The 20815-nt window shown below is 38.3% G+C and overlaps 1 protein-coding gene across 22 annotated transcripts in view; it reads left to right on the forward strand.

Moving 5' to 3' along the window:
- Nucleotides 1-20815, forward strand: part of NRXN3 (neurexin 3) — a 1711975-nt gene that overhangs the window by 1529426 nt on the left and 161734 nt on the right. For 14 of the 22 annotated variants that reach the window (XM_060295131.1, XM_060295132.1, XM_060295124.1 and 11 more), the window contains one exon: nt 12426-12515. The exons of the other annotated variants lie outside the window; for them this stretch is intronic. In XM_060295131.1, the coding sequence (XP_060151114.1) occupies nt 12426-12515 (90 nt within the window). The remainder of the gene's footprint in view (nt 1-12425; nt 12516-20815) is intronic. 22 annotated transcript variants of the gene reach the window in all.

Consider the following 20815-nt stretch of genomic DNA (forward strand, 5'->3'; position numbering starts at 1 on the left):
TGCCCAGCACAAATAAATACATTTAAATTTAAAATAGCCTACAGACCTTTAGACATATTCTTCAGGTAACCAGGATTTATTATCATGTATTTAATGTCATATCAAGTGACTGAAAGAAGGAAGTCATTAATATTTTATTTATATGCCTCACATTTGTAGGTTTTCAGAGATTATGAGAACTTTAGTAACCATCTAACCGTCAAAGCTAATAAGTTAATCATTTATTAGAGTCAGGATACCTGCCTCTGTTTGAGGCAGCAGTAGTCATCAATTTCACGAGTATTCTTGAGCACTTAAGATGTGTCAGTGTTTGGTGTCATTGTGTGTTAGGGAGGGGATTGTGTGTAGGATGGTGTAAAAGGATTGTTTAAACAAAAAAAACAAAACCTTGTTAAGGTGATTATAATTTCACACCAAAGGAAAAAAACCACGCCCGCAAGAACTGATGCAGTGTAGGATAGTGGAGACTAGGTGGCAGGTAAATATTTGAAATGTGTCCATAATTTTACATAACCATTGACCACTTTCTTAAAAGTGGGGGGAAAACAGCCCTAATTTTTTAAAAAAATGCTGTTCTGGCTATGACATTTATAATATGAACTAATATTTGAGTCATGACATAAACTGTGATATACTTCTAATTATTGGCAAATATGTGTTGCTTGAGTTGCCAGTCAAAGCACTTAGCAGTGTTAGTTGTCCTTTCTCTTTATTGAACCCCTTAGTCGCTAAATTTTGGTCATTTTTAATGCTTTTCTCTAGAGTCTAACTGCCATTGACATGCTAAAATAATACTATTCTGATGCCAGCTGTTAAGGCCCAGGAAAATGACTTTTAAACTCATCCATGAATTTATAAAGGCTGCTTTTTGTAATCCATGAGCTTTAAAAAGGGGCTGAAGATGCAGTGCCTGATTTTAAAAGCCAAGGTTGCAAGGCAGGAATGCGTTTTGTCTCATTTGGGTCTTTAATGCAATGCTTTGCTTTGTTTTTATTTTGTATTGTAGGAAGTGTGAGGGGGAATATCCTTCTATTCTACCTAGGTAAAGCCATTCATAACCAGAGATTATTTGTACCCCGCAAGAACATAAACGGTTTGGCTTGGTTGGGTTTAGAAGGCTGGGGTTAGTGAAGGCAGTGTTTGCTCCGAAAAAGAGAAGGCAATCCTGCAAGGTTTCCCATGAAACCATTTGAGGACTAAGAAATCCATTGGTGGGGGTGGGGTTAGTGTTCCAGGATATCTTACCAGTAAGTCCAACCTGCTTTTCTTACCAACTGTCTGTCCATCCATCGTTTAAATAGTGATGGCCCCGTATTACCTGTAGAGTCAACCTCTACTATTCTCCCTCCCTTTTCTTAGTCTAAGTCTAGAAATGGATGGAGATCAGAGAAGAATCAATCTTCTCTAGTTTTCCCATCCTGTTCCAACTCCCTCACCCTTGACCTTTCCTTCCCCTCTCATGGAAGCTGCATTATTGCATCCCTTCCCCTTGGACTTGATAATTCTCCCTTTAGAATATGGAAGAGGGCTAAGGATAGATAACAGGGGCCTGTGTCTCCCTGTGTCCATTCCAAGATCCCTAAGGTTTTCCCTAAGCAAACTCCCTTGACTCCCCAGACAGCAGCTGAGTGCTTCCCCACTCCTCCTGATGGGCCTCGATGGAGATCCACATAGGGGAGGGTGCTTCGTTGACCCCTTCTCAGCTTCCCTGTCCTTACTGGATTTCCCGACTTCCTGGCTGTATCATTTAGTGTTTGCTGCATAACAAACCACCCCCAAACTTTATTTATTTATTGGCGTATGTTTCTGTGGATCAGGTGGGTGTTTTTTCTGTTGCAGGCTGGCTTGGATGGAGCTAGATGATCTTGATGGCCTCACTCACACATCCGGGGGCTCAAGTGAGCTGACTGGGCTGGAAGGGTAGGCTTGGGTGGCTGGGGTTTCTCTTCTTGTGGTCTTTCATCTTCCAGGAGCCCAGACCAGCTTCCTTCATATGGCTGTTTCAGGCTTCATCAGCATAAGCGGGCAAGCACCAACATGCAAGGGCTGTTCAAACGTCTGCTTCCATCACACTTACTAGTATGCCCTGTGCCGAACAAAGCAAGTCTCAGAGCCAATCAAGAATCAAGGGGTGGAAAAATAGATGTACATCTGATGGGAGGAGTGACAAAGTCCCACTGCAAAGGGGCACGGATATCGGAATGGGATTATAGCTATTTTGCAACTTAACACACTAGCAGAGAGCTTGGAAAAGGCTCTCATTATTACAATCTATTTTCCTCTTAAACTTTCTCCCTCTCAACCCTCAAGGCCTCAAACTGAGGTTGGAAACTGATGATTTTTAGTGAGGAATTGTCCTTTTTTTTTTCTTTCTTTCGGATATGACATTTTGGAATTAATCTTGGTTCTTCCTGCCATATCACATTATTTTCTTTTTTCTTTTTCCCCCCTCATTACCTCTTATTATTCTGCCTTAAATTGAGTTAATGGTGTTTTAAAAAATTAAATGTCCATTTAAAATTTTTCTAATCCATCTTTTTTTTCTATTCCTCCTTGGATGCTTTCAGATACTTTATCTGCCTTTGTTTGGGGTATTTATGATATATTAGTGTTATCTATAAAATGTGTTTTATTTGTATAGGCTATGTTCTCCCTTTCATTTATTTTCTTTTCTGCTTTTTTTTTTTTTTAACAAAGTCAGTTATGTTATAAAAACAGCCCCCATGCTGATCTATACTTTTCTCTAGATATTTTCTCTGAGCTGAATACGTTGTTATTTATCATCATCCTTTGTTTGTGGCCAGATTTGAAGCCATGCTTCAGTTCTCACAAACAAATCAATTTGAATTAATTTGCCAAGCAGAGTTAACAAGCCGAGGCATTGCATGAATTTAAGATACAGTACAGCAACCGCATTCCCTGAGGTTATTCCTTCACTGGGAACATTTTGATTCTTGTACCACATTGTAGTCGCGTATACCTGACCTTTGAATGTTGCACTAAATGATGCATGGCTGCCAACTGGTTCATATTTTGAAAAGCCTTGGAAAGGCCACATAACCAAACAAATCAGGAGTATAGACAATTCTTTAATTAATACCTTTGTGGGGGAAGAGTGGTCTTCAAGACATACACTCTCTGATGCTTGCCTATTCTAGAATTCCTGTGGCTAATGATGTTCTAAGTGAAAGTCTGAGAAACATATTTCTTAGATGATCTTTGAGGTCCCCTCGACCTTAAAAGTGTAGATTCCTCTCAAAATATAAACTGTAAGGTACAATGACCTCTACTCCTAGAAACTGCTTTATAATTATGAAACACAAAAAAAATTTGCGGGACTTCCCTGGTGGTCCAGTGGTAAAGAATCCTCCTTCCCATGCAAGGGACGCGGGTTCGATCCCTGGTCGTTGGGGAACTAAGATCCCACATGCCGAGGGGCAACTAAGCCCGTGCGTCATAACCACTGACCTTGCGCGCCTCAACGAGAGGTCCCGCCTGCCGCAAACTACAGAGCCCACGTGCCCTGGAGCCCACCTGCCACAACTAGAGAAGAGAAAATCCCCACGCCGCAACTAGAGAGAAGGCCGCGCACCGCAACGAAAGAACCCACATGCCTCAACGAAGATCCCACGTGCCGCAACTAAGACCCGACACAGCCGAAAACAAAAAAAAAAAAATTTGCTTAAGAGGGACCTCAATGGTTATGTGGACTCTCCCTCCCCCTCAGCCCTCCACCTCCACAGATCCCCAACAAGTTCTCTAGCAAGAAGAATCTCCTTCAGACCGTAAAGGCTGGTGCAAACAAGTAGGAAAATGCAGTCCTCCTAAAAGGTGGGGAAATGGTAATAGAGTTCCTCGAAGGAGCTCAAATCTCTGGGTCTTAGATGAGTAGTGTTCCAGGATGCTGAAGAAATTTGGACTCTAAGCCCTTGTTCATGTTTACCCAGAAGTAATGATGGGAGTCAGAATAGAAAACTGGTTTGGGAAAAGTGTTCTAAATTTTACATTGTCCAAAACAATGTGTCTCAAAATTGGAACCAATATGTAAAAATTCTCATGTGTTTTATTGGACAGATAAGTTGGTATACATTTAACCATATTTAACAAAAAATATGGTGATGGCCTGGGCTCTTCAAAACAAGTCTTACCTAAATAGTCTCAATTCCCTTTGGAGAGCATTAGCAAATTGGCACATGAGGAATATGTTATAGATAGAGCGTATCTTCATTTCCTCGAAAGAGTATAATGTAAGGCGAGCTATGAGAGCCTCTTAAGGAGATCTGCCTCTGGTTGAACTGAAATGCTCAGATGAAGCTCTCTAGTTATTCTGTATCTATTGCTGTATAACAAATTACCCCAAAATTTAGTGGCTTCAAACAGCTAACATTTATTATCTCACAGTTTCTGCAGGTCAGGATTTAGTAACAACTTAGTCGAGTGGTTCTGTATCAAAGTGTCTGATGGATTAACATTACTCATCTATTGACTAGGGCTACAGTCATCTCAAGGCTTACCTAGGTCTGAAGGATCTGGTGGCCTCAGTTCCTTGACATGTGGGTGGCTTAAGTGTCCTTACGACACAACAGTAGCTTCCCCAGAGTGAGCCATCAGAGAGGGAGTGGGAGGAAGTCACAGTGCCTTTTCTGATCTAGTCTCTAAAATGAGTTGCACATTGTTAATTCCACCATATCCTATTCTTTAGAACTGAGTTACTAAATCCAGCCCAGTTGGAGAATCAAGTTCTACCTCTCGCAGAGGGGAGTTTTAAAGCATTTGTAAACGTTTTAAAGTCACCACATAATCCTCCTGTTCTGTAAAATTTTCAGAGTCTGGCATGAATGTACAAAAGATATGCTTATCACGCTTGCAAGATGGCACAAAACTAAGAAGGGTATCTCCTACAGGAAATAAAAGGCCTAGAGTTGAACATTTTCTTACCAGGTTGGAATGCTGTTATAAAACAAAAAAGAATAAATTTAATATAATTAAAGTCCTGCTTTGAAGCTCATAAAGTATACTGTGTGAAAGCAAGATGGCACAAACTTTTTGGGAAGCAATTTAATTGGAAACTGCCTTGGGCTTAAGTTGGAAATAAGCCTACTGTGTGACTGTGCTGTGTTGTGTTGTTTAGACAACTGTTGTAAACCAGCACATTCACCAGGTCAGGGGTGGGTGGTGCGTGGGAGAGTGATTGTTATTTTTAGATCCCTTGGGAATAATATATTCATTTGTAGGCAGGAGGTTCAAGGTTGGGCTAGAAGACCTATAATTTACAAACACCAGAGACCCCATATGATCTAAGCAGAAATAATACTGTAGCATAAGTTTATTATGGCATCATCAGCAATGTTGATATTGGTGTGACTTTCCTGTTCACAAGGATGAAAATGTTTCTATTTGTTGCTCATCGAAATTGTCCTTCCAGACCTCCTACCTGTCCTCAGAACTGGGTAGTGACACCACACATTAATGTTTGAATGATTGGAATTTTTCTTTTACCAAATATTCCAGTATTCTGGCATTAAAAAAACATTGAGTTTGATGTCCTCTACATGAGAGGAATGAAAGTGAATGGAAACTGGGGGCGAGTGGGAAGGAAGGCACCTAGAGAGAATTGAATCACCAACATTAAAGAGTAACAGAGAGATTGCACAGAGGGTGGATATGCAGGAAAGAATGGATCATGGGGAAGAATGAGCCCTAGCATGACACCGTGGCTTTTGCAAAAGTGGAAGAAATAAGTGATAAGAAGAAGGACAGCTAGGGGAATGATCTTGAAAGGATCATGTGTCAAAAGGTTGAAGACAGAACATTAAGGTTTTATGTTGAAAAGGAAATTTGAAAAGATTTGACACTAAAAGTTGTGTGGTGAAGTAAATCTTGTTAAGTTTGCCTTCTTTTTAGTTTAACCCTTCTGAATCAGGTACTGTTATAACAATAACAGCAATAGTAACAAATCATATATTGAGCACTTATTTTGTGCCACACACTATGCTAAGTACTTTACAGACACCTAGTTCTCAGTTAATTCTCACAACAGCCCTATGTTGCAGTTATTATTATAACTTTCATTTTATATATGAAGAAACTAAAGCTTAAAGAGACACCAAGACATAGGTATACTTAATGTGTTTACCAGGAAGGAACTAGACAAAAGCCAGGTTGAAATTGACTAGCCTAGCTCCAGGGCATATTTTGGAATAATTATAGAAGGCAAAGAGTGACACCATTTGAGGAAGGAAAGCAAATTTTATAATCAGTTTTGTTTTGTTAATTTATAGCATGTCATTTTTGAAAGTGGATCTTAAAGAGTAAGTTCTAGACAGACCTATGATCATGAAGAAAGTTCCATTAGATTACTTGGAAATAGTTTCTTAAACTATGAAAGCAAATAAAGATATTTTGGTCACCTGGGCCTTGTTTTGTTCATCTTTCTGGGATTGAAAGTATCCTTCATGGATGAGGATAAATAAAAAGTCCAGGATCAATGAGCTTCAGGAAGAGAGTTGAGAATGGCTTCAAAATACAGGGAAAGGATAGGGATTGGTGATATATGGTCCAATTATTGCATCAGGGTAAATTGTCTTTAATATAATAGCACTTCAACAGAAATGGCACTTTGATTTAGATTTGGGAGAAGTTCAATGTTAACGTGTTTGCACACAAACTTGACAAAGCCAAGGAATAGGGGCGTGATCACTTGGATAAGTGGACGTTGAGCTCCAGGGTTACATCTCCAGCACAGTCCCTACTCCCATCCCCTGAGAATGAAAATAAATCACATTTCCAGCCTCTTCCAACTCCCCATGAGCATTCTCGACTGGATTATTACATTTAATTTGTATAAAATCTTACAAGATAGTTATTATCATCTTCATGTATTTTTTGGAACAGATGAAGAAATAGACATCTAGATTAAGAAAAGTACGCAAGTTCACAGAACTGGTAAATGTCTGAGATAGGACTGCATCTATCCTATTGAGCCATCTTTGCTTAAATAGCTCAACTCCTATAGCCTAGAGATGGTGGATCAATACTATGACTTGAATATGGGAAGGAATTGATAATATGTCTGTCCACATATATTTTCCATTTCCAAACATACCCAGAAGACAGGAGGCAGTGAGCTTCATCAGCCCAGTCAGGGCATTCGTGGGTGACCCCCACTGCTTTCTAGGAGTAAACATCTCATCACTTTGGAAAGGTGGTTCTTGCTGGCTCCTCGAACCACTTAAGTGAGTCTGGAAAAGCTCCCTTATTTAATAATGCCCATGTGCTCTGAGTCTATTAATTTACTTCCCCCAGCTGATCAGTTTTCTACTCCAAGAGATTAATTTCCTTGCCTTGGCACACTAAAGGATCGAGGCTCAGAACATACAAATAGTTCTTTTTTCTTTGGCCCCAAAGGTGTGTTGTGAGGATTAATGAGATGATGCTTATAATTGCATTTTGAGCTCCTTGGTCAAAAGGCACTTTATAAATACAAGATATTAACTCTTGTTGAGTTCCATCCATCACTTACAAGTGGATGAACATTCTAGATGCCCTTCGGGTAGCACAATACCCGCCCCCCCCCAATCTGACTCTGAGAGAATTTGTCTGGGTCAACACCAGGAACAAGACCAGTGCAGAGCTCAAAGAATTTCCCCCAGTTCCTGTCCTTAGTGCCTGATGTTTGCTTTGAAACTCACAAAGTGTTCTTTGGGGAGAGAGTCATTCTAAGAACCTCTGAAATGCTGTACTACTTGACTCTGCCCGCATTGATTTTCTTTTGCCTCTGGCTCTAATACATAGTATTCATTCTCTGACTGTTCATTAGACCCACGGTCTCATTTTTTAATGTCAACAAAGCAATAAAGAAAGCTTTCCCTTCCTTTACTCCAGACTCAAAACAAAATGCGAAAATACCTCTGGCATTAATTTTGCACAGATGAATGTTGCTACGATATTCCTATTAGCATGTCCACATGGTTGACAACCTTTCAGATGGTATTAATGGTCTACCTGCAAGAAAGCATTTTCGGCCAGCCCAGTGCAACTTGCCAGAACCTTTAAGCCACTCTTCCTCAGCTTAGCAGCAGTATATCATCATTACCTGTAGCTGGACCAAGAAATCGCATTTGTCGATGTCTGAATTGCTCTTTTACTTTCAGTGGTTTTAGAAACCAACTTTGTTTTGGAAATGGGGTTAGCTGAGTATATTTTAGAAGATACAGAAATATAAAAAGCAACAACCAACTAGGGTCTGTTCATCTTTGGATGGTAACCTTTGTGGCACCAAATGTAATACGGTCACCTTTTGAATGGAGGCCTGGAAAAGTTCTGAGACCATGGAAGCACACCATGGAATTAACATGCTTTCTTCTGATTATTAAGAAAGAGTTGAATCATGTTAATAATAGTTTAAATAAATTAGATGTTTTTTCATATCCCAGGTTCTGTATATGCTCTACCTCTTAATATCCTATACCAAGTCCTGTGGTGAATTCGGAAGTGGGGAAACTGGGACTATGTGACTTGCACAAGGTCAAGTAGCTACTAAAGTTAAAACTCAAAGCCAGGTTTGTCTCCAAAGCCCATGGTCATAGCTCCTATGCTGTACTGATTATGGTTTTAAGAAAATTAGTATAACTTCTAATGAATAGGATCTATGTTTGAACCAACAGAGTGTAAAAGTTATTTTCTATGCAATACAAGAGTTCTCTCTATCTTTAAGTTTTTCAACTGAAAGAATTTTTACTTCTTTGGGGTCATCAACAAGTTTCCAGATTACTTCTTTGGGACCTTAAAGAGGGACTAATGTATTGGGAAACTATTCAAGGGTCAACTTGCTTTCTTTGTCTTATCTTCTCTGTTCTCTTTTCCTTTTATCCTAAATGGATTAGCCCACATATAGTCAATGTGAGCTGTTTTTGCATAAAGGTTGCAGCTATGTGTATGAACCAGTTGGGCCTCAGTAATTTTACCTCAGAGCATTCTGCTCTTCACGATATTATAATTCAACAGTGCATATTGTATGTGTCTCCAGGAGCTGAAATATTTGATAACAGAACCAATAGTACAAAAGCAAATGACAATAGGAGGTCAATTGTAAAAAAAATGGATGGAGAAACACACACACACACACACACACACACACACACACACACCTCTAACCTTTTTCAGTATAATAGAATGAAATATGGCTAATACTTTTTTTTCTAAAATTTAGTTCCAAGTAGTTGAGTGTCACATCCACATAAGTAATTTAAGAACTGTCTATTTGAAGATGTCATTGTGCAATTTATAGATTTCTCAGCGTGGTTGAGAACTGCAATCATTACATTTTTGGCGTATAATTAGTAATATACATATGCCTTTTTTTAGTGACATTATGACATTACTATTCATAAGGCCATTCCTTCTTGAGGATAGCATCACTTTCTTTTGAAGAATTGATTTTAGTCTGTGTTTAAATGTTCATACTGGCTGCTATATGAAATGTACAACTAAATGTCATTAAGGATTTAATATGAATGTATATGGATTTGATGAGGTTTGCTAAGCTTTCAGAGTAGTCCCTGTGTTTGAATTCTGGTATGTAGAAGGTTGTTTGCTCTTCAGTCAGTATAGCAAATGGGGCTCGGGGCAAATGAACTCATTCTCATGCACATGTTTCTAAAACATTTCTCACTAATGTTTGAGATAAATTAAAATTAAAAACCAACAAGAACATGAAAAGAGACTAAGAACGATGTTAATGTGGCAATTTAAACCAATTTGGTTTTCCAAATGGCCTTCCATCTTTCACAACTTTTAACAGTATGCAAGATCGCTATCCCTAGTGCTAGATACTATCAGTCTGGCATGGAAAACTTAAAACTTTTTTCTAAATGTCTTTTAAGCTGAGATGGAGAAGAATGACTCTCTGTCTTTCACTTTCTGAAGGGTCTAAGGTTGAATCGTGGCTATGCTGTCCTCCCAACATATCACTTACTGATTCTCCTACATTGTTTCTTAGTTTTCTAGCCAGTCCCATGTCCTAATATGATTGTCTGTGGAGCTTTATGCTTGACAGAGAGTGGATGGGCGGGAGGGTGCTTAGGAGGACCAAGACTCATATGTTTGGGGAAGAAGTAAGTCAATGCAGCTTCTTAATGAAGTTGGTACACATAGAGCTGTCAGTTTGGAACGTTGGGTACTTATGATTTTGTCTTGCACGTTATGAAGAATAGTTAGCTTTATATTTGCTATTGACTTCACCAATCCATTCCACAGTGAGTGGAACAGAGGTCATTACTATACTTAATATTGTAGCCAATGACAGTTACAGAAAACCCAAAGTAATAGAACATATTCAAGGTGAACCTGGCTTTATCCATTTGCCATTTCTCAGTATGTTGTGACTAAAACCTGAGAGGTCAGAGCTTATGAAGATGGATGACATCCCTTGTGTATCTGTCTCCTGTAGGGTAGAATTAAGAGTTATAGAGATATAGGTTCTTTTCAGAAAAGTGCATGTTCCTTTTCTATTAGGACATGTGAAAATTTACCCAACTTTATTTTGGATTAGTAGAATTCTGTGTACCCAGATCTACCAGGATGATCATTATAATGATCTCTATGTGGTATTTACGTTAACAGGTAAAATTAACTTTTTTCACCTTGGACTTATTGAAACACCAAGAAGTTAAGATACCTTTCTGGTTTTCCTCCTAGCTTACACCCTGTCTTTTTTTCTTCTGTGAGAAATAACATTTTGAGGAAAACTTTAAATTATATACTGCAATCCAAAACTGTTAATTGTTCTTTCCATTCATTGCACTTTATCCTTTGATATGTTAATATGTTAGGCTTTATGCCAGGCAGATAGGGTCCCATAATGTAGGCTGGGAACAGATCCATGGTCGCCTCTTTCATGAGCTTTTTGTTTGTTTTTATTCCTGGATAGCAAGAATAATGAGTCAGCTCCTTAGAATAATTTGTTCAAAGGAGAAATGCATGGGGAATCTTTTAAATATCTCCCAATATTGCCACCCCTTCCCCATCCCATTCCTCACATGAGGCAGGTACTAGTTTAGCCACATGTGGAATCTTCTCTGCCAGTGAAAACTCCTCTGTGAAGATGACCCTGAGATGGAAATGCCAGGGCAAGCTTCTGTTCACCTGATGCTATATTCAATCCTAATAATCTTTCTAGCTTTTAGACTCTTTATAAATGGTTTCCAAGCCACCTGTCTTGAGAATTTGATTTCACCTTCAATGTTGGTGATTTGGATTGGGCTTCCTGAAGTTCCAATACTGTAAGGCTATGAGTCAAAAGTAATTTAGAATTCACCGGTTTCTGCTTGATCACTATGAGGTTGGTTGACAAGACAGAGCAGTTCCCAAAGCATGGCTTCATTATTTTGTGATTTGAAGCATATTCATTAGGGGTATATGTTCACAACACCACTCTCCATGTCTGTGCTAATTAGACAAACCATCCAGGGGTGGTAACAACATTTATGAAAGGAAGAAAGAGGCATACTAACAGTTAAAAGCATTATGTTTGATCCTTGAAACTGATTAGATATTTCATGCTTGGAAGAAGTATCCCTAACAGGCTTTATGAATGGATGTATATTCAGGAAGGACCTCTCCTAGGAAGGAAAGAGAGAGAGACTAGGTAGACATATAAAACCTGTGTCTGTTAGTACTAATAAAATATAGGTACTCAGAAGTCTGAAAATGCTATATCACTATATGTATAGCTGCTTTTATTTACAGATATTTACTTTGGGGTTCCTTCGATTTTAAAATGTGGAACAGATCTAGACAAAGAGATAGAGATTAAAAGAGTTACCTGTAATACTCTACCTATTTTACATAGGTGATGGGATGCCAGGCCCCCCTTTATGGAATAGGAAGTTTTCGTTGGCCATCAAGGCTTAAATTGTCTTCTTTGGCTTCCCTCTGCCAGGAAGTAGAGCAGTTGCACACACTTGAGAGGAAAATAAGGACGTGCATGGCCCCATGCTTCTGATCAGATACAGTAGAGTGAGTGTGGAACATGCATGACTAAGACACTGAGGATCCCCTACCACGTTATGAAGCTGATCTGATACAAGTCAAGGGGATCATTGTTCCTCCATTGACCCAATTAAGGTGTGGTTAGAGTGAGATGGAGAAGAGTGAAGGTAAACCCATTTCTGTAAATAGCCAAACCTCTTCCTGATGCCCATCCCAACTCACGTTTCCAAAACATACGGAGTACCGCATAGCTAAGAATAACCTGACCTCACATCTGTCAACCAAGGGCAGAGTGACTTCGACTCCACCTCCACTAAAGATAAATGGATATCTATCTCTAAAAACTTCATAAAACGCACCAAAAACCTAGGATGTTTTTGAATGACTTATTGACTTTTCAGATTGTTCTTTAAGCTGTTTTTTAAACTTTAAAGGCAACACTGATAATGAACGCTTCCAAATGGTAAAACAGAAAATCCCCTTCAAATATAACCGGCCCGTAGAGGAGTGGCTGCAGGAAAAAGGTAACTGTCGTTAAAACTTTCATTTTAAAATCATTTGATTCTAAACCCTCATTTTTAAAGCCTGCAAATAAATGTTCCTTAAATGATAATCGCCTGCTGCATAAATGACTGTTTTAATTTTCATTATAATTTGTGTCAGCTTCCACCTGCCGTATGTTGATAAATCATGCTATAATACATCGCCATTAAAATACAGTTAAAGGGACTAACATCTAGCTTTCTATCAGCATGACAACCACAAACAAGAAATTCCAGGCACCTCTAAAAAAGAAATGTATTATGGCAATTTAACCACTGCATGACATTATTTGTTAATTTGTTTTAAATTACCTCTTATACCAGAGCTTTCTAAAGAAATTTCAAAAGAACTTATTAAACTTACATCTTGAGGCTGTTTTGGCTTTACTATCTGTAGCACGGTTAATGACAACAAAAAAATCATAGATTGACTCTTGTAATTTAAACTGCTTAAATAACTGTTATAAGGGGAGCGACTTTTCTTTTTAACATTTGTTTTTAAACAAAGAAAAGAATGAGAAAGATGAATTTTGCCTTTAGAGTTAAACCTACAGAGGCAAATATGTTTCATAAGAAGTTAATGGTGTCCTAGTTGCTGACTGAAACTAAAAAAATAAACAAACTTATTCTACACTTTGGTTGTGTATTCGATATTTATGCAACAAAAGTGTACGTGGTTGAAAAAGGAAAGGTTAATGGAAGGCAAAACAGCAGTTTCTCATTTGCTGAAAAAAACAACCACTTTGTTAATAAAAGAGGGCAGCGGTTATACCCGATGTTAGAATTTTCTGTGTAGCTCCTATTTATTAGGAAGTGAATTATTGTCTTTCAATGACGAAAAATTTTTGTCTTTAAGAAGCTATTTACTCTGTTCTTTCCTGAGCCAGTATAAGCTACTCTTGTAGCTTAAGTGAGTTTTATTTTAAGTAGACATTAAGTGAGTTTTTAAAATATGTAGAGATTTGATTGAGTTATTTATAAATAGTAATGAGGTATATTAATATGCAACTTTAAAAATAAAGGACTACTACAGTTGTAAGTTGAGTGAAAACATTCAGACCTTTAAACACGGAAAATCCTCACTGAGTCTTAACTGTTTGCCCTGTTTTTAACGTACGTGGTCTAATTAAAAATAAATTAAGAATAACTCTAAAAAGCAAATAATTTTGTTTAGTAATCACCAGCTCATAAAGTCCCTTTAACATTAAAGATGATGACTGCCTCACTTCTTAAAAAGGAAAAGACAACTAGATGCATGTCTGAGTCTCATGTGCCTGAGAGAATTTTTTTGTTTCTTTCAATTTTATGTTAATAATATTTTATTTTACTCCATTGCCTTTTGAAGTCTAAGTTCAGTAGCATGCCAGGCATTTTCATTTGTATAAATCATTATAAAGTTACTAGTAGGCTTTTAGTTTTCCTTCCAATAGCATTGTTATCAGTTGGCTTTCATATAGAAGGATGCTTCCAAACACACAACAAAAGTTGAGTTGGTGGGACAGGGATAGGGGTGGTTTGGGCGGAAGGGAGGGAGGAATTCCAGTTTCTTAACTGAATATGTATATGTTTATATATGCTAATAATATTGAAAAGAATTATTTGCAAACTGGGAAGTTCTCTCTTCTATGTTATTTTAACCAAAATTACTTTTTTGTTTGATTTTGGTAAGTAACATTTATTCGTTCTGTTGCTTTACCTCTTCCTCTGTCTAGGTAACTTTCCCTTCAAAAGAAATAGAAAATGTATACCAAAAGACCTTGTAAGGACAATAAGTAAAACAGGGTAAATTCAGAAAGATGATTAGGCAGAGGTATTAGGAAGTAGCTGGAATCCTCTTTGGAGTTATTTCTGTCATTGGGGAAGAGATCTGGGTCACAGCATTCCCAAGTCTGTTTTCTGGCTCTGTCTGCTATTGACTGACTTTCTGACCTTAGACAATCCACTTAACCTGTTTATATCTCAGATTTCCCATCTGAGGAGAGGAGAAATAATACTGCCTATTCCCCAAGGGTGTTCTGAGTTTTAATTAATTAGTCTTTGTGCAACACTGACTGGAGACGTGCAAAGATTTAATTTAAGCAGTATGTGAACTTGTTGTCCAAATGAGGTAACAATTAATGACTTTCAAGAGGATGGGCACCCAAAGCAAAACACAAAGTAACCTGCTACAAACCCTGTACTGGGGTTATAACCAGATTTCGTATTATTGATGATAGAACAATTAATTATCAGACTGGAATAGAGAGATAATAATGGTCGCTCCTTATAAAAAACACGATTGATCATAATGAGGGACAATAAGGAGATCTGGCATTGATTTTGAGAAATCTTGGGCAGATAGTACGACTTTCCCCGGTCAGTCCCTTATATCCTTCATAGGGAGAGGGTAGTGATGATTGTTTCTCACTTATTCACTTAATCCTACTTACCTGAGAGAGATAAATTGATCAGAGGAAGAGATGGCAGGAGACTTGAATATCCCCCTATTCCTTTAGTGCTTGCCAGCTTTACTATTAACCACCTAATCTCAGGTACAGAAGGCTAGGAAAGGGTTTTAAAACATAAGAAAAGCAAACCTAGCCAGAAATAAAACATGAAACAGACAAATAAACAAAGGTCCAGATACTTCCTAGGGCATGATGGAAATCTGAAACACAGGCAGCCTCCTTCCCTATTTCACCCCACCGGTGTCTTGTTCTCAAGAAGTGATTAGTCAGATCTCTCCTTGAAAGAAGGAATAGCCAGAAGTGGAGCAGTGGCTTAATCGTATAGCCCAGGACACATGTCTTGCCTTTCTCCATGCTTGGGTCAGTCTTGAACAATCAAAGACCACTTGTTGGAGTGAACTATGGCAACTGGAATAAAGGAAATCCATCATTTCTTTTCTTTTTTTTTTTTTTTTTTTTTTACCCTGGCATCTGCGGCCGCAGGCTTGCCCCACATTCCGTACCCCTCCCTCCGCCATGGCCTTAGTGAGCCAGAGCCCCCAAAACAGCTGCTCCTTTTTTTTTTTTTAATTTTTAAATTTTATTTTACTTACTTTTTTTATACAGCAGGTTCTTGTTAGTTATGTATTTTATCCACATCAGTGTATACATGTCAATCCCAGTCTCCCAATTCATCCCACCACCACCCGACCCCCTGCCGTTTTCCCCCTTGGTGTCCATAAGTTTGTTCTCTACATCTGTGTCTCAGTTTCTGCCCAGCAAACCGGTTCATCTGTGCCATTTTTCTAGTTTCCACATATATGCGTTAATATACAATAGTTTTCTCTTTCTGACTTACTTCAGTCTGTATGACAGTCTCTAGATCCATCCACGTCTCAACAAATGACCCAATTTTGTTCCTTTTTACGGCTGAGTAATATCCATTGTATATATGTACCACACCTTCTTTATCCATTCATCTGTCGATGGGCATTTACGTTGCTTCCATGACCTGGCTATTGTAAATAGTGCAGCAATGAACATTGGGGTGCATGTGACTTTTTAAATTTTTTTTTGCTGTACGTGGGCCTCTCACTGTTGTGGCCTCTCCTGTTGCGGAGTAACAGGCTCCGGATGCGCAGGCTCAACGGCCATGGCTCATGGGCCCAGCCGCTTCACAGCATGTGGGATCCTCCTGGACCGGGGCATGAACCTGCGTCCCCTGCATCGGCAGGCGGACTGTCAACCACTGCGCCACCAGGGAAGCCCGCATGTGACTTTTTGAATTATGGTTTTCTCTGGGTATATGCCCAGTATTGGGATTGCTGGATCATATGGTAATTCTATTTTTACCTTTTTAAGGAACCTCCATACTGTTCTCCATAATGGCTCTATCAATTTACATTCCCACCAACAGTGCAAGAGGGTTCCCTTTTCTCCACACCCTCTCCAGCGTTTGTTGTTTGTAGATTTTCTGATGATGCCCATTCTAACTGTTGTGAGGTGATACCTCATTGTAGTTTTGATTTGCATTTCTCTAATAATTAGTGGTGTTGAGAAGCTTTTCATGCGCTTCTTGGCCATCTGTATGTCTTCTTTGGAGAAATGTCTGTTTAGGTCTTCTGCCCATTTTTGGATTGGGTTGCTTGTTTTTTTTAATATTGAGCTGCATGAGCTGTTTATATATATTGGAGATTAATCCTTTGTCCGTTGATTTGTTTGCAAATATTTTCTCCCACTCAGACGGTTGTCTTTTGGTCTTGTTTATGGTTTCCTTTGCTGTGCAAAAGCTTTGAAGTTTCATTAGGTCCCATTTGTTTATTTTTGTTTTTATTTCCATTACTCTAGGAGGTGGATCAAAAAAGATCTTGCTGTGATTTATGTCAAAGAGTGTTCTCCCTATGTTTTCCTCTAAGAGTTTTATAGTGTCCGGTCTTATATTTGGGTCTGTAATCCATTTTGAGTTTATTTTTGTGTATGGTGTTAGGGAGTATTCTAATTTCATTCTTTTTCATGTAGCTGTCCAGTTTTCCCAGCACCACTTATTGAAGAGACTGTCTTTTCTCCATTGTATATCCTTGCCTCCTTTGTCATAGATTAGTTGACCATAGGTGCGTGGGTTTATCTCTGGGCTTTCTATCCTGTTCCATTGATCTATGTTTCTGTTTTTGTGCCAGTACCATATTGTCTTGATTACTGTAGCTTTATAGTATAGTCTGAAGTCAGGGAGCCTGATTCCTCCAGCTCCGTATTTTTCCCTGAACACTGCTTTGGCTATTCGGGGTCTTTTGTGTCTCCATACAAATTTTAAGCTTTTTTGTTCTAGTTCTGTAAAAAATGCCACTGGTAATTTGATAGGGATTGCATTGAATCTGTAGATTGCTTTGGGTAGTGTAGTCATTTTCACAATATTGATTCTTCCAATCCAAGAACATAGTATGTCTCTCCATCTGTTGGTATCATCTTTAATTTCTTTCATCAGTGTCTTATAGTTTTCTGCATACAGGTCTTTTGTCTCCCTAGGTAGGTTTATTCCTAGGTATTTTATTCTTTTTGTTGCAAAGGTAAATGTGAGTGTTTCCTTAATTTCTCTTTCAGATTTTTCATCATTAGTGTATAGGAATGCAAGAGATTTCTTTGCATTAATTTTGTATCCTGCAAGTTTACCAAATTCATTGATTAGCTCTAGTAGTTTTCTGGTGGCATCTTTAGGATTCTCTGTGTATAGTATCATGTCATCTGCAAACAGTGACAGTTTTACTTCTTCTTTTCCAATTTGTATTCCTTTTATTTCTTTTTCTTCCCTGATTGCAGTGGCTAGGACTTCCAAAACTACGTTGACTAATAGTGGTGAGAGTGGACATCCTTGTCTTGTTCCTGATCTTAGAGGAAATGCTTTCAGTTTTTCACCATTGAGAATGATGTTTGCTGTGGGTTTGTCATATATGGCCTTTATTATGTTGAGGTAGGTTGCCTCTATGCCCACTTTCTGGAGAGTTTTTATCACAAATGGATGTTGAATTTTGTCAAAAGCTTTTTCTGCATCTATTGAGATGATCATGTGGTTTTTATTCTTCAATTTGTTAATATGGTGTATCACGTTGATTGATTTGCATATATTGAAGAATCCTTATATCGCTGGGATAAATCCCACTTGATCATGGTGTATGATCCTTTTAATGTGTTGTTGGATTCTGTTTTTTAGTATTTTGTTGAGGATTTTGCATCTATGTTCATCAATGATATTGGTCTGTAATTTTCTTTTTTTGTGTAGTATCTTTGTCTGGTTTTGGTATCAGGGTGATGGTGGCCTCATAGAATGAGTTTGGGAGTGTTCCTTCCTCTGCAATTTTTTGGAAGAGTTTGAGAAGGATGGGTATTAACTCCTCTCTAAATGTTTGATAGAATTCGCCTGTGAAGCCATCTGGTCCTGGACTTTTCTTTGTTGGAAGGTTTTTAATCATAGTTTCAGTTTCATTATTTGTGATTGGTCTGTTCATATTTTCTATTTCTTCCTGGTTCAGTCTTGGAAGGTTATACCTTTCTAAGAATTTGTGCATTTCTTCCAGGTTGTCCATTTTATTGGCATAGAGTTGCTTGTAGTAGTCTCTTAGGATGCTTTGTATTTCTGTGGTGTCTTTTGTAACTGCTCCTTTTTCATTTCTAATTTTATTGATTTGAGACCTCTCCCTCTTTTTCTTGATGAGTCTGGCTAATGGTTTATCAATTTTGCTTATCTTCTCAAAGGACCAGCTTTTAGTTCTATTGATCTTTGCTATTGTTTTCTTTGTTTCTATTTCATTTATTTCTGCTCTGATCTTTATGATTTCTTTCTTTCTGCTAACTTTGGGTTTTGTTTGTTCTTCTTTCCCTAGTTCCTTTAGGTGTAAGGTTAGATTGTTATTTGAGATTTGTCTTGTTTCTTGAGGTAGGTTTGTATAGCTATAAACTTCCCTCTTAGAATGGCTTTGGCTGCATCCCATAGGTTTTGGATGGTCGTGTTTTCATTGTCCTTTTTCTCTAGGTACTTTTTGATTTCCTCTTTGATTTCTTCAGTGATCTCTTGGTTATTTAGTAATGTATTGTTTAGCCTCCATGTGTTTGTGTTTTTTATGTTTTGTTCCCTGTAATTCATTTCTAATCTCATAGCGTTGTGATCAGAAAAGATGCTTGATATGATTTGTTTTCTTAAATTTACTGAGGCTTGATTTGTGACCCAAGATGTGATCTATCCTGGAGAATGTTCCATGCACACTTGAGATTAAAGTATAATCTGCTGTTTTTGGATGGAATGTCCTATAAATATGAATTAAATCTATCTGGTCTATTGTGTCATTTAAAGCTTCTGTTTCCTTATTTATTTTCATTTTGGATGATCTGTTCATTGGTGTAAGTGAGGTCGAATCTGAATGAGATTCTTGCTGGGTAGAGTAACCTTAGTTGCAGTTTCTTCCCTTATATCACTTTAAATATATCGTGCCTCTCCCTTCCGGCTTGTAGATTTTCTGCTGAGGAATCAGCTGTTTACCTTATGGGAGTTCACTTGTATGTTATTTTTCATTCTTCCCTTGCTGCTTTCAATAATTCTTCTTTGTCTTTAATTTTTACCAATTCGATTACTATGTGTCTCAGTGTGTTTCTCCTTGGGTTTATCCTGTATGGGACTCTGTGCTTCCTGGACTTGCGTGGCTATTTCCTTTCCCATGTTAGGGAAGTTTTCGACTATAATCTCTTCAAATATTTTCTCAGGTCCTTTCTCTCTCTCTTCTCCTTCTGGGACCCCTATAATGTGAATATTGTTGCATTTAATGTTATCCCAGAGGCCTCTTAGGCTGTCTTCATTTCTTTTCATTCTTTTTTCTTTATTCTGTTCTGCAGCAGTGAATTCCACCATTGTGTCTTCCAGGTCACTTATCTGTTCTTCTGTCTCAGTTATTCTGCTATTGATTCCTTCTATTTTAGTTTTCATTTCAGTTATTGTGTTGTTCATCTGTTTGTTTGTTCTTTAATTCTTCTAGGTCTTTGTTAAACATTTCTGGCATCTTCTCGATCTTTGCCTCCATTCTTTTTCTGAGGTCCTGGATCATCTTCACTATCATTATTCTGAAATTTTTTTCTGGAAGGTTGCCTATCTCCACTTCATTTAGTTGTTTTTCTGGGGTTTTATCTTGTTCCTTCATATGGTACATAGCCCTCCGCCTTTTCACCTTGTCTATCTTTCTGTGACTGTGGGTTTTGTTCCACAGGCTGCAGGATTGTAGTTCTTCTTGCTTCTGCTGTCTGACCTCTGGTGGATGAGGCTATCTAAGAGGCTTGTGCAAATTTCCTGATGGGAGAGATTGGTCAGATCCATCATTTCTAACCAGTATAATTCAACTTTGCATTTCAATTCGCTCTGATCTTCTTTTTATTTGTAAGCAAGGGCAAAATAACATCAATAGGAAAATAAGATGAGGACCATTACAGATGTGAAGTACTGTTGTGAATATTAGAAATATAAAATTTTCTACCTGTAATCAGTTATAAGCATTAACTGATTATCAGTTTTTGGCTATATATAAAAAAGGAGATGAATAAGCATTAATATTATGGTTGGCCAACAGTTATGTGAATGGAAGGGATAGCTTGGCACTGAGGTGTAAGATACTGAATTTTAGCCCTAGAGATCTCTTACTAGGCAAATTCTTATTATGTTAACCACTGCAAATGCCTATGCAAGGCCAGGAGCATTTTTTTTTTTTTTTTTTGCGGTACGCGGGCCTGTCACTGCCGTGGCCCCTCCCGTTGCAGAGCCCAGGCTCCGGATGCGCAGGCCTAGCGCCCATGGCCCATGGGCGCAGCTGCTCTGCGGCATGT

Source organism: Globicephala melas, chromosome 2, assembly GCF_963455315.2.
Source record: "Globicephala melas chromosome 2, mGloMel1.2, whole genome shotgun sequence".
Classification (NCBI taxonomy): Eukaryota; Metazoa; Chordata; class Mammalia; order Artiodactyla; family Delphinidae; genus Globicephala; species Globicephala melas.